Genomic DNA, 13,295 nt, shown 5'->3' with positions numbered 1-13,295 from the left:
ACTGTTTTACAAACAGGTTCGAACGCAATGATCGACACAGGGTTCAACTAACGGTTCGTGTGATTGACGACAAACAGTATTGTAAGGTGGAATTTCGCAGCACTCCGGAGCCCATGGGAAAGAATTTGTTGAGCAAGTTGCAACTTAAATTGTCTCCTCTAAATGTTGATCGTCAGGTAGGCCTTTTTTATGTTTGTTTTTACGTTTTAACAGACGTAGTGTTTGTTTTTTTTATTTTCAGTTCAAGGATGCATCTACATCAATGATCCCATGATCAATGAGATGTGTTCCTAAATCTATTTCTCTTAAGATCCGAAGCGTTTATTACGAAAAATCAATAGGCTTCTAATGTCTACTTCTACCTGCAAAACAGCAAAATGTAGGTGAGGTAAGCGTTTTGCGACCATTTTCTTTATTGTTTCCTGCAGTTCTCTCTGACGAGCTTATTAATTTACCACCGGCGTGCGCAAAAAGTCCCCGGATGTTTCGACGCAGTAGTAGACTAGCACTTCATGAGCAAACTTAAATGTTTCGCTGGACAAAACACCAACTCAAATCTATTTTGGACAGCTCAAATCTACCTGGAATGGGGTTGGCATTTAAAATCTTATGAGAGGGTAACTTCAGATACGCTGTCTTACTAAGCCTTGTAATGACCCCAAAGATTGACACTAAAAGAGGGTTTTATAGCACATATTTTTGCAACCCATTTTCTCACGCCACCAGCGCGTTCAGTGGGATAATCAAAAGTGCTTAGATTATTTTAATTCTGAATTAATCATCGCGTCTACTGGTGTTTGCTTGAGAGAATTGCTGCATTTTAATGTCAGGTGTATTCATATCTCGACCACTGTTTATCTTTCAATCACAGAAGATTCCTGTAGAGTTCTTTGGCGTTCCTGTAAACGACGAAATACTATTACAAGCTCGGGCTGACCTTGTACTGGGAATATGCAAGCCATTTGTGACAGGCGATATTTATGAAGGACACTTGCACCGCCTCACAAACAGCATTGAAACAAACAGACAAGTACTGAAGAGCTTTTTTGAGGTTCTAGCAGGGCTGGACAGAGCAGCCCAAGAACAGTGTTTTAAGGTCATTGTGAATCAACTAAGCAGGAGCACTGAGGAAGGGTTTGCACATGTGGTGGAACGACTTAAGACAGGTAAACAGAGATTTTCATTGCTGTTTAATATCTACAAGACTCATTATAAAGATGGGAGTGGAGAGGGCTACAACACTGTGATAAAGATTTCCTCTTCAGTATTCAGTTTGTTCTTGCGTATCACTCTTAATGAAGTTTCACTCGAAAAAGATCGGTATATTTAGCAATTATTCCAAGAGCGATCGTAAGCTATGAGTAGGATAAATAGCCAACGAGGCATGCAGTTCTGAGCTGACTTTGTCCAATATCCAACAATATCCAACAAGCGCGAGTAGAATAATTGTTTTGTTAAAAACGAGCAAACAGAATTGCTAGATCTTGCTGGTTTCACAGACAGACGGAAAGACAACTAAGTGTGTTGGTTGATATCCCATGACTTCTAAACCAGTCAAAACTCTGGAACAACATGATCTGATTATTCCGTTATTATTTTAACAAAACAATATTGTGACTAGTACTAGGAACTACTGAGTGAGACTGGGGAGAGGATGATAAGGTTTGCATTTGGATCAAAAATTCACTGTGACATCGCTTTCATTCTTCACGGTGGTTTGCATCATATAAAAGAGCCTTAAACACGAGTCATCCGACATGTTGCCCGTTTAACATTAATCACGGTACGGTAAGGGTGGTGGTGGTGGTGGTGGTAGAGGGAGTACACCCTATGCTTGACTATACGGGAGGCTCCGCTCGAAATTAGTGGCGGTAACGTTTTCAGGCCGGAAGTAAAAGGCAGGGATTTCACGAGTTTAAGTACAGAAAAGGGTGAAGAAAGAAGGAGCCTTTCAAAATTTCTCATTCAGATCAATCGAAAAGATCTGCTGCAGGTATGTGAAAGGAGTATCATTTCTTATGGAAGGTATATGAAAGGGTCACCTTTTCTGTCAAAGATGGTAAATATAAGGGTAAGGGTTTGGATCTGTGATTAGCCTCCCACGCAGACGTTCTTAGGGGTTCGTCACCCGTTCTTGCCCTAAGAACGAACCCCTAAGAACGTCTGCGTGGGAAGCTAATCTGTGGTCGGAGTCTCCCAATATGCATATAAAACTTTCTTGGGTACCCCTCCATTCCGGGCATTTAATTTGTCTTCATATCACTGGATTGAAGCGTGGAAAAATTACTCTCACGCTTAATATTCATTAAACAAGGAACGATCTTCAGAAGTAGGGAGAAGTGTTTATTAATATTAATTTTTTTGAGAAAAAGTATCCTCAAATGTCAATATTACTAATAAAACCGTGACGGTAAAGTGTTATTGATGTGCCTTCATAAATTGAACGAAACATTCCAGGAAGGAATTATCAAAGTGGCGACAGATACGATTATGCGACTAAAGGCCTGGTTAAATTTGGAAACATTGAGACTAATGTTTCCAGTTTAGCCGCGCGGGTAACATATGTTACGGAAACAAATTTTGCTGCTTGGAAACAAAAAGATGTCTTGGCCTCAGTTCCAAACATTTTTGCTTCCTGGACACAAATTTTGCTTCCAAATTGGAACTGATACATGTTTCCCAGCTTGGCCACCATGAAAGCAATGTTGACTAGTTTCCAGTGCTGCTCACTAAGTTAGTTTATTATTACGCGCATGCGTGACCCTTTGTTTTTCGAAACAATGTTTTCTCGTTTAGCCACCGAGACAGCAAAACATTTTGTTTGTTTCCCCCTAATTTAGCCATCCCGGAAACATAACAAGAAACAGTGTTTCCTAGTTTAGCCAGGCCTTAAGAATTACGTGTGAAAAGAAGAAGAAGAAGAAAAAAACCTTCTATAAGCAGCACGTGCTGTCAACATTTGGGTAAAATTTGGACAGACCATGTAGTGATACAAACCCGATTATGTCACGCCTCTTTCGCACTATCAACATAGCCCGTTTTTCACACCGCAGTTAATATATGTGTCCTGATATTTATGTCTCTTTAGCTCGACAAAGGGTTACCACAAGGCTAATACAAAACAACGGAGTGATCCGTATAGTGTCGGACAAAGTGGGAGCGCTTTGGAAGAAACTAGCAAGACAGCTTGGACTTGGAGGTGGGAGAATTGACATGATATCAGAAGAAGAGAACGACGATGAAGAGCGGTGCTGCAAAGCCCTGGAAAGATGGTGTCAGGAGAATGGAGAAAGGGCAACGATTAGAGAACTCATGTTATCTCTGACAAAGACAGGATTGGCGGAAGTGAACAATGATATAATGAGGTGCTTAGGCCTGTTATCTCAGGAGGGCCCCAGAACTTAATTCTCCTAAGTTTTCAAATTTTAATTTAGTTGTTAACAAGGATTACAAGAATTGCAAGGGTCAAGTTTTTGGGTGTGGTCTGTTAATCTTGATCTTCGTCTAGTCACTGTTATAAAACTAATCAGACTCGTGTTTGTCTAGTTACTTTAATTTTCAATTCATGTTACAAAAAAACTCACCCTCCTCTCCCTCACGCAAGCAACGGCAACAACAACTAATAACAGATAAAGATACCCCAAATTCAAGACATACCTCGTTAAATGGTTCTACTTTTTTGTTTTATGGATGATTTGTTGTGTTTGTTCTCTGTTAAACATTCACGTCAGTAGACATTGGTGCTGGTCTCAATGGAAAATCTCTGTGTTTCTATGACGCGTCCATGTATTGGTATTTTAAGAAGAATTTCTGAGTGTATAATGTTAAAATTTTTTTATATGGATTTCTTAACAAATGGAATTTATTTTGGAGGCAAAAAGTAACATAAGTTTGTTAATTTTATTAACCACTGGGAAAATAATTTTGTTTTAAAACCATTACTTTAATTTTTTTTCAAGTACATAATGAACGAAGAGTGTTATAGCTCCCAACAGATAAGATTATACATCGGAACATTTGAACTAAACGATTATGATGTAGATTTTAGTTTTTAGTTTATGGTGTACATTTTTTAAACGATTAAAAGTTTCAATCTAGATTTAACAATGTTCAAGGTAACTGTCTTTTATCGCGATATGCGAGCATCCTTTGTTTTGACGCACGCACCTAAGAAAGCACTATACACCTAGTTCCCAGGCTCTCGTCGGCGGTGATGTCCAAACTGGCGTGCCTGGCGAGAAGATCAACAGCTTTTTCTTGTAACGTTTCCACTTTGTTACAGGTGCAGACATCAATCTATAGTACTAAAGCACATATAACATCAAATTTGTTTGTTCGAGGCAAAACCCTCAGCTGTTTTGTTTCCTTGGACAAAAAAGACTTTGCTCCAATCATTTGTGGGTGTGAAAATGGATACCGGCCACACTTTGATTGGGGTAGGGAGGGGGGAGGGGGGATAATCCCAACAGTAACAATTTGTTATTTATTAATGGACAAAAGAAAGAATGTCAAGAGTTTTTCATTACGAACTAAATTGTTTTTGTTTTGCCTGAGGAACAGGCAAAATAATTCTGTGCCGTGGATCGCTATGCAAAGTCATCTGCATATATTAATTGCCCTATTAATATATTAGCCCTGGGGATATGTAAATTATGAATATAAAGGAGCACGTTAGGCCCAACCCTTGCACTCTACTCTAGGCCGCTGTTTGGATTAGATTTCAGATCTAATCCAAACTAGTAGTGACCGGCCCTCCCACCAAACGAGGAATCCGGGTTTTTTAGAGTGCATCCTTCAGACTCTTCGTCTGGTTTGGGCTTGTCCCAAACCAGAAGAATTCCCAATACCTTATTTACATTTCATGAATAACAATACCCAGGGCAGAATCTTATACTATTAATTTCTGCATGTTTTGTAGTCTGAGCCAGAACCTGTTGTTTTTCTCGTGTAGTACGAGATGCTTGTGTTTTGGTATATTCGAAGTGGACTTTGACCGTGCGTAGTGGAGTCGCGTGGACAATTAACTTTTGCAAAACAACTTTTACAACATTCTTTTTGGTTTGTCAATTTTATAAAGAAATGGAGGTTAGGAATCTGCTTATAATCAACAAAGGCTTTTATTATATGGCTGGCTCCGCGATCGGACAAGCTGAGTCAAATCCTGCGCTGTGATTGGTTACCCGAGCGGGCAAGATTGAGCTATTAAGCCGCGTCTTGCTTGTTGTAAACAACAAAATCTTATCAAAGTTTCGCCAAGTTTTCTGATTTATCCGCTCTATTTTTCGGCTTATGTTTGCATATATTTTCAAAATGTATTGTTAGTCGCGGTAAAAAATGTTAATTGTAAAAAAATGTTTTTCAAAAATTTGCAGTTTCAAGATTGTCAAGATCGCTTATTAGGACTTTTTGTGTCTTGTCTTGTAGCTGATGCACCCTTTTTTAGCCTTGTTTTATCGGGGAGAGGTCGTTAATAGAGAGTTACAGACCTTAAAATGTTTTTTGCAACAATGGAAACTAATTTTGAACTTTCAGTAAAGCAAGTTGACTTTAACCGTAACGGAGAGAAATTAACCGTTAGCAGTAGGAAAAAACCAAAATATTAGTCGTCAGCCGTAAATGCTTACACCGTATTGAGTCCCTCTTGTTCTACGCTTTTTGGTTCGTGAAAGGCCCGGTTTGAATGCGTTTTTGCTCGAAGTTGTCTAAACCACAACGACAACAAAATAGCAACCATGTTTCAAGCTAAATATAATATAATTTGATTTCCGCATTCTTCATTTTCTGGAAAAATCTTTATTTCATGTCACTAATCTCGAGGGTCCTGAAATGAGGTGGGGGGGGGGGGGGATACCAATCCCATTTCCCAATCCAATTTTTTTCCAAATCCCATTTCCACTCCCAGAATTTATGAAAATCCTAGTAATATAAAAACCGGCTCTTTTCTTTTCTCGTCTGTACTTTTTTATAATGGAGGCTGTTACGACTTCCCGAAAATACCCCTAAAATGTCCCGAAGACTAACGAAGACTTTTAAGTAGGAAAGTTACAGCACTTTAATGTTGCTTCCACTTCGAGGAGCATATCAGGTGACATACTCCTGCCATTTCACTTTCCCGCCTTCAGGAAGTATGAAATCCGACTTGTCTTCCAAGGCTGGTTGCACGGATCATGCTCAATATCATTTCAAGGACGACAGAGTCACTGCAACTGGCGCTAAAGCTGTCACTGACCTCATCATCTGAATTTAGTGACTCAACATTTCCGCTTGGACTTTTTTCATACCTTTAAGTGAATTCGAATTGTTGTTTCAAGGCGGTATCACCTTCGCACAAGTCCAAAGGCAAAGTGCCTGCCCTATCCATTGTATTAGCTGGTCTAACGTTTCGTTGTCTTACGGATTTACCATGTATTTTAACCCATCTCCTCATTTGAGCTTGCTCATTCCTTGATTTCTCCCGTGAGGTGAACTTAGGCGGGAATTTGTTAAGCTGCTGCCTACTTGGAAACCCATTTGACTGCTTTTTTAACCACTAAGACAAAAATAATAGCGTATTCATGCAATGCAAACGTATGTCTCTTAGATGTACAATGTTTTACCGCATGCTGACTTTCTAAATGAAGTTTTAAGTTCATTTTCGTGGCTAGTGGTGCGAACGGGACTTTGAGCGCGATGCTCAACGAGTTTGCCTACAAATTCTGAAGGTCTCTGAAGAGTCTCTTGGCCGAGACGAAACGCCGCGTCAGACTAGCCACGAACATTTCACAAGTATTTGACAATTTTTCAATTCTTTATTGTATAAGTTCATTTTGCACCTGGAAAGTGGTGACAAGGCTTGAATGTTAGCTTTGATGCAGCTGAGATAATTCTTTATTTCAACATGAGCCAAAACATATTTAATATCTACAACAAGGGTGCAAATGTTGCACGAGGATTCATTGGCTCCCGTCATGTTGTTTGTAGATGTTGTGGTTTAATTTTAATTTTCCTTTGTTTCATACTCATTATCATACATACACAAAAACATTGAGCCTCAACATAGATAGCTGGCTATGCAATACTTTCTCGTGGTATACCGTGCAAGGCACGAGTGGGATATTCACGGTATACCACGAGAAAGCATTGCATAACTAATTAATTTATCCCATGCCACTCATTGAACTAACACAAAACGTCACTCTTTAATGCTTTAACAGTAAATACAATCAGTAAAAAAAACAATATTCAACAGATTGGCAACGTTTCTTGAAAGTACATAATATAGATAAAAAATTAAGAAATACATATAGGTACTGTTCATTAAATATATATAAAAGCTTTGACAAAATTTGTAGGCCGGGGAACGCCGAGATTTTTTCGTGGAATACTACCCGTTGCATGCAGAATATGCAACGAATTTCTAGCTCTCTGATTGGCTGTATTCCCTACTATGGCATGGGATAAATGTGAATACGCATGCTCAGAGACTTTGGCTTGGTTGCACCACTAAACTGTCTACACAAGACGATAGCAAATTACAACATTCTAATCTCCCTTATATCATGGCCTGTCGTAAAATTGACGAACAATGGGCACTTTTAACAGTTTCCTGACCTTTTCCAAACTAAGGGAATTAGTAAAGCATTGAATGGACATGCTTAAAGATAATCGCCCCATTCCAATGTTGGATTTTGTTCCCAATTCCCAGTGAGCAAATCCCATTTCCCAGGGCGAAAAAGGCTTTTTCCAGTTCCCATGTTACCCCTTCAGAATCCTCCTTTTATCTAAATTCCTGCAGCATGACCTTTGGAAGCCGTTTAAAGTTCGTACTTTATCAAGTCTAAAACACTCAGCCGCTGGTGTTTTAAAGCACCCATACTCGTTCATTAAAACTCTACATACAGTTGAACCTCTCCACAACGGCCACCTTGGGGACAGAAGAAAGTGGCCGTTGTGGAGAGGTGGCCGTTATGGGGAGGTAGGGGTGTAATATGACACCTTTTGTTTTCGGGAAGTACAACATGTTTATTGTGCCAAGTTCATGCTTACTGTAGCCTATAATGGCAATCCAATATTAAATAAGATATATATAGATAAAATACACAATAAAACGTAAATAATGTTTTGAATCAATATGTTAACAAGACGAAACGAGCATGCTTACTGCAGCATACAAATGGAACACAATCAAAATACGTATATCATTAAAATGGATACAGAAACGTAATGTTCCGAAGATAAATGTCGGTTACTGCATCAGTTTATAAAAAAAGGTTTTTACAAAAAAGAACTGTACTGGCCGTTGTCGAGAGGTTATTTTGGCAGTTGGGGACTCACTTTAATGGCCGTTGCCGTTGTAGAGAGGTGGCCGTTGTAAAGAGGTTTAAACAAGAGCTAATATATGGACTGTCCGCCGGGACAAAAAAATGTGGCCGTTGTAGAGAGGTGGCCGTTGTGGAGAGGTGGACGTTAGTGGAGGTTCGACTGTATAAATGCTTGCTCTTCATGGTCATATGAGATCAGCCAGGTAATTTGCATCGTCAGTGCTATACCTTTTTTACTTGTTTATTTATTTTTACCTGCCTGCGACTGTGGGTATTCCGTCACGATAAAACGTGTGTTTGTAGTTCACTTCGATGATCACCGTTCTGCTTCGACAAGCGTGCGGACAGAGGGCCTTGAGATTAGTCTAATATAACGTTATAAAATAAACAAACGAACAAACAAACAAGCAAACAAATTAATAAAGACATGCATAAACAAAGAAATCCAAGCGACACAACAACAAACACACATACACACGAACTTACACTGAGATATATTCTTCTGTGTTAAAAAAGTACTCGTAGTGGAATTTTAGTTGTCAACAGGACTCGAGAGCCGCTTATTTTGGTTTTCACGAATATCACACGCACACATAAGAAGCCAATGGTTAAAAGAAAGAAAAAAGGAAATGAAATAAAGTAAGAGAAAGAATTAAGCGCACATCATCCTCGGTAGGAAAATCGTGCGTGACCCCGGCATGCAAACGCGTGACAAAAAATAATAAATCGCCTGAGCAGAATAACAAACAAATGCTTCCGGCTTGCGCCGTTGTATTTTGCCAGATGCAAATTAAAGTCAAAGATGGCGACGATGTCGGTGTCGACTTTAGAGGAAAGTTTAGGAATAAATCGCCTTTTTGAAGACATATCTGAAAAGTTTTCGCCAGCAGAATCAGAGAATGTTGTGAAGGCGTTAAAAAGGATTTATGGAAAGCAATTTAACTCCATAGAAAATGAAGACTTGTTGTCGTGTTTAAACCTTCTGCACAATTTGGGTTATGTATCGAAAACGAAACTAACCCTTGTCAAAGATTTTGTCGCGACGAAGTCAACCAAAGAAAAGGAGATCAGTGATACGATTGATGACTTCAAAGCTTCTCATCTGCCTAAATTTGATCCGGAGAAGGAATTACTGGGACGGAGCGACGACTTCAAGAACATCACGGGAAAGCTTGAAAGAAGGCAACAAACTGTTGTTAACTTGCACGGCTCGGCTGGAGTAGGAAAGACAACTCTTGCAAAAAAGATTTGTGCAAAATGGCGAGGGAAGGCTTATGTGTTTGATTTAAGAGAAGCTAGAGACATGAGGGCAATTTATCTTAATATCATGGATAAGCTTGATCTTACTGTCCCCATTGCCCACCTCAACTTGAGTATTGTTGTTGATAGAATTCTCGAAAAGGTGGCAAAGGAAAGCAAGGACCAACCTGTTCTTTTCCTTCTTGACAATGTTGAACATTATACCGAAGGACAGGGGAAAGAAGGTAAGAACTTGAGAACAGCTTTTTTGCAGTTCTTGGAGAAACTTTTAAAACGTGCTGACAAGATTCTAAGCATGCTCCTAACATCAAGGACCAAAGTTAATGATGTAAACATGGCGGAAGATTATAAACTGGAGTCTTTGAAAGATTCTTTTTCTGAGAAAATCTTGCTTCCCAAGGTGACGTCGGTTCTTAGTGCTCAGCAGAAGGAGAAGCTACTCTCAGGATGCAAAGGAAAACCACTGCTACTCAAAGGTGTGGCAGCTATTTTGAAGCAGGGAAGAAAAGCTCCCAGTGATCTGGTGGATGAACTTGAAAAACTTATGAATTCAAAAGAGAAAACTGACACTACATTGCAGTCCAGATCAGAGGAACATGCTGAAGAAAAGCCATTTGATTTTCAAGGAGAAGGTGTTGATGAAGGGCAGGCATCTGTGATTGAAGAAATGTTCAATACCCTGCCATCTGACAGCCTGAAAGCAGCAGCTGTGTCAATTTCTCTGTTTTGTGGCCCCTTTACTGCTTCCACAGCAGCAAACATTCTTGATATCAGCCAGCCAGAAGCTGTAGCACAACTTGAGGGCCTGGTAACCAGTGAGATAATCTCTGTAGACAATCGAGAAGGAGAGGAGTCGACGTATGACATTCATCCACTGCTGAGAAAGTATGCTGACAGTATTAAGAATGATGCAAAATTCACTGAATCGTATACCAGAGCAAAGAAGCGATTTTATGACCACTTTATGTCAGAGATGAAAACAATCGCCGGATTGATAGAGTCTAAATATGTTGAAGCATTCAATCTGTTTTCAAGTGACAGGCAAAACTATGAGTTTGCCATTGAAATATCTTTGCAGCCAGAGTTCTTTAATGTACATGCTGAATTCCATGAGATTGCCTTGATTGAATCCCTCTTCAGTGCTATGTTGTCAAATGAAAAACAATTAGAGTTGTTTCATTCCTGGGCAGAAATGTGTGAAGAAGATACACAATCAGGTAATGAGGTTTTTATCATTTATCTAATGCTATAAATTAATCAGTGATAAGCTGACAATTTTAAGATATTTCCAATGCATTTTTTAAGTAATGAATCCTTGAAAGTAATCATCCCACCAGGTACATACGATGATCGCAGAATGACATGGTCCTCTCTGGCTTCCAATAGCAAGTCAAGTGCTATTATGGACATAAAAATTATTAATACAAATCAATTTGTTAAGAACGCAGATAGATACATGAATGAATAATTGGAAACAATAATTTATTGTTAAAATTAATGATTCTAAAGACTAGTCACTGCCTTATTCGGTTTCAAAGGAACCTTTATCTTAAATGAAATTTGCTTGTACTACTAAAGATTCTCTTTATATTATAGCGGAGCTCCGCGCGCCGAAGTCGCGCGCGCGAAGCCCCATTGATAAAAGATTTTAGTAAACCCATGAATAGGAAAAATGTTAGTTATGACGTCACTGTCCGTCCGGCGTACGCACGTCCGTACGTCCTTCCGCCCCTCTATGTAAGCCATTGTGAAATGAGACACCCGAACCCTATGCTGCAAACCAGGTTTTTTTCAGCGGAAAAATGCATGCATGTCCAACTGCGCTAACGGCCGCGTTTGTTTGGTGGGAAATTGCATCGCCAACTGAGTTTAAGAAAAAAAAAATTTAAGACGACGTGTACGACTAAACAGGCGAGTATATTCATGCAATTTTGTTGACAGAACTTTGCTAGTTTGCTGGTTTGCACGATATTGTTTTCTTGCAGTTTTGACACGCCGTGTAACTTAAGCTTAAGCTAAATACAAGCTTATTGCTAACTCTAGAGCAGTCTTTTGAGCTCAATTTTTTGGTCCATGTTGATTATTTTCCTTGGAGTTTTATTTTCTGACGTCGTCCAATTTGACGTCAAACAGCGGGAGAAAGAGCAATGCGACTCGCGGCGGGAGAAACAAATCAACTCTTTTAGCAGCTCTTAGCGGCGGCACTTCATAAACAGCGGCCGAATCTTGGAGAGAAATTATTTTACTCCAATCTGGCGCGATCAAACGTTGCGTTTTTTCTTTTGAAGTGAAACTTTACGTTGCAAACGAACGAAAAAGTCAGCAATCGAATAAAAGGACTTGTTATTCTCCAAAGAGGCGAGTACATTCATGTGATTTTGTTGACAAAACTTTGCTGGTTTGCAAGATATTTTTTTCCTTGTAGTGTTAACACTGCAACTTGTTTAACTTCAGAGCAGACTTTTGAGTTCATTTTTCGGTCCTTGTTGGTTTATTTCCCTTGGAGTTTTATTTTGTTATCTCATCCCATTTTGCCTCATTTAAAGATATTTGATTCTGAGCCAAAGTAGTCAGTCAAACTAACGTCTCCCAACATTGTATCCTTGGCATGACCACTGACAAGTTTTTCTCGCATATATTTCTAATTTTAGCATTTATTTCCTGATCCTGACGGAGAACAAACAAAAATACTTAAAACAGTGGGATATAACGGCAAAGATTAACTGAAAGTCTTTTCAAAGAACGTTAAAAGCGAATATAAAATTAAAGTGTGGTTCCATTTTCATCCAAACAAAGCTTACGCAAAACATTCATTTGCTTGTTTTTGGGAATTTTTCAAAGATCGTTGTTTAGTTTATTTCTGTACTGATTGCTAGGAATTATCACAGTTTTTTTCATTTATTACTCAAGGATACATTTGAAGTCTGTTTTTTGGTTAGTCTATCCATTTTCCCTCCCGTTTATAACGTACGTCCTTAGTGATAAGCAAAATTTATTAGACTGTGACAGTGCCGGTAGCGCGCATTGACTGTTCACAAACCGGTTCGCCTCGATCATCTTAAAAACTAAAAAGAAAAAGAGAAAGAGAAAATATCATTTGGAGTCCATTTAAATTCCGCTTTTATAACACAGAGGGAAAATGTTCTTAAAACTATCAAGGAACTTCGTAGAATAGTCAGCAAAACACTCACCGAAGGCGCAAGCAAACCAACAACTGCCCTCTGTTACAACAAATCACCATTCAGTAATTTTGCCCTCTGTATCACAGTGTTATTGTTGATGAGAAGTTAGCTGCATATGCATTAAAATGTATAACTGCAGAATTGATGAGGAACTCATAAGGTTATTACGTTCATACAATAAGTAGACTTCTATAAATGTTTATTAAAAATATGAATTGTGCAGCTCCACTTTTAGGCTTGGCGAAATATGTTTGAGAAGCTTTGTAACAATGAGTGTTTTACACTCCAGCACTTGCCAGTATATGTAAACTGTGATGGATCAATACTACCACTGTGTATCAGTTGATACGACAACAATTGTATAAAAAAATTGATAAACAAGTCAAGGTAATTTTCATCACAAAATAGGTTACCATAGTAACAATTTAACCTGTTAAAAAAACTTTCTAATCCTTTAATGAGTGATTGTCAACAGTCTCTTTTCGCCAGAGGTAATGTTTAATCCGGCGATAACATTTTTAATACTTTGGCTTGCAAATGCCTTCAGGTACTC

At 38.9% G+C, this 13,295-nt stretch overlaps 2 protein-coding genes across 2 annotated transcripts in view; both read left to right on the top strand.

The window, feature by feature from the left end:
- Positions 1-13,295, top strand: part of LOC146458658 (uncharacterized) — a 199,860-nt gene that overhangs the window by 21,634 nt on the left and 164,931 nt on the right. Inside the window, exon 9 of the mRNA XM_085090500.1 lies at positions 17-176. Coding sequence (XP_084946626.1) covers positions 17-176 — 160 coding nt within the window. The remainder of the gene's footprint in view (positions 1-16; positions 177-13,295) is intronic.
- LOC146458666 (uncharacterized) lies at positions 562-4,109 on the top strand. Its single transcript, XM_085090529.1, has 2 exons — positions 562-1,166; positions 3,089-4,109. Exons 1-2 carry the CDS (start codon positions 824-826, stop codon positions 3,403-3,405), a joined length of 660 nt encoding a protein of 219 aa, XP_084946655.1. The 5' UTR covers positions 562-823; the 3' UTR covers positions 3,406-4,109.

This window comes from Pavona decussata, unplaced genomic scaffold, assembly GCF_977016875.1.
Source record: "Pavona decussata unplaced genomic scaffold, jaPavDecu1.1 SCAFFOLD_232, whole genome shotgun sequence".
Taxonomy (NCBI): domain Eukaryota; kingdom Metazoa; phylum Cnidaria; class Anthozoa; order Scleractinia; family Agariciidae; genus Pavona; species Pavona decussata.
The sequence above is the reverse complement of the archived record's forward strand: the minus strand, read 5'-3'. Positions and strand labels throughout refer to the sequence as shown.

Bases quoted from the DNA above. Each gene is read 5' to 3' on its own strand.
- LOC146458666 (XM_085090529.1), top strand. From the start codon at position 824: ATGTCAGGTGTATTCATATCTCGACCACTGTTTATCTTTCAATCACAG. The intron at 1,167-3,088 runs GTAAACAGAGAT...ATGTCTCTTTAG, and splicing joins GGTGGAACGACTTAAGACAG to CTCGACAAAGGGTTACCACA.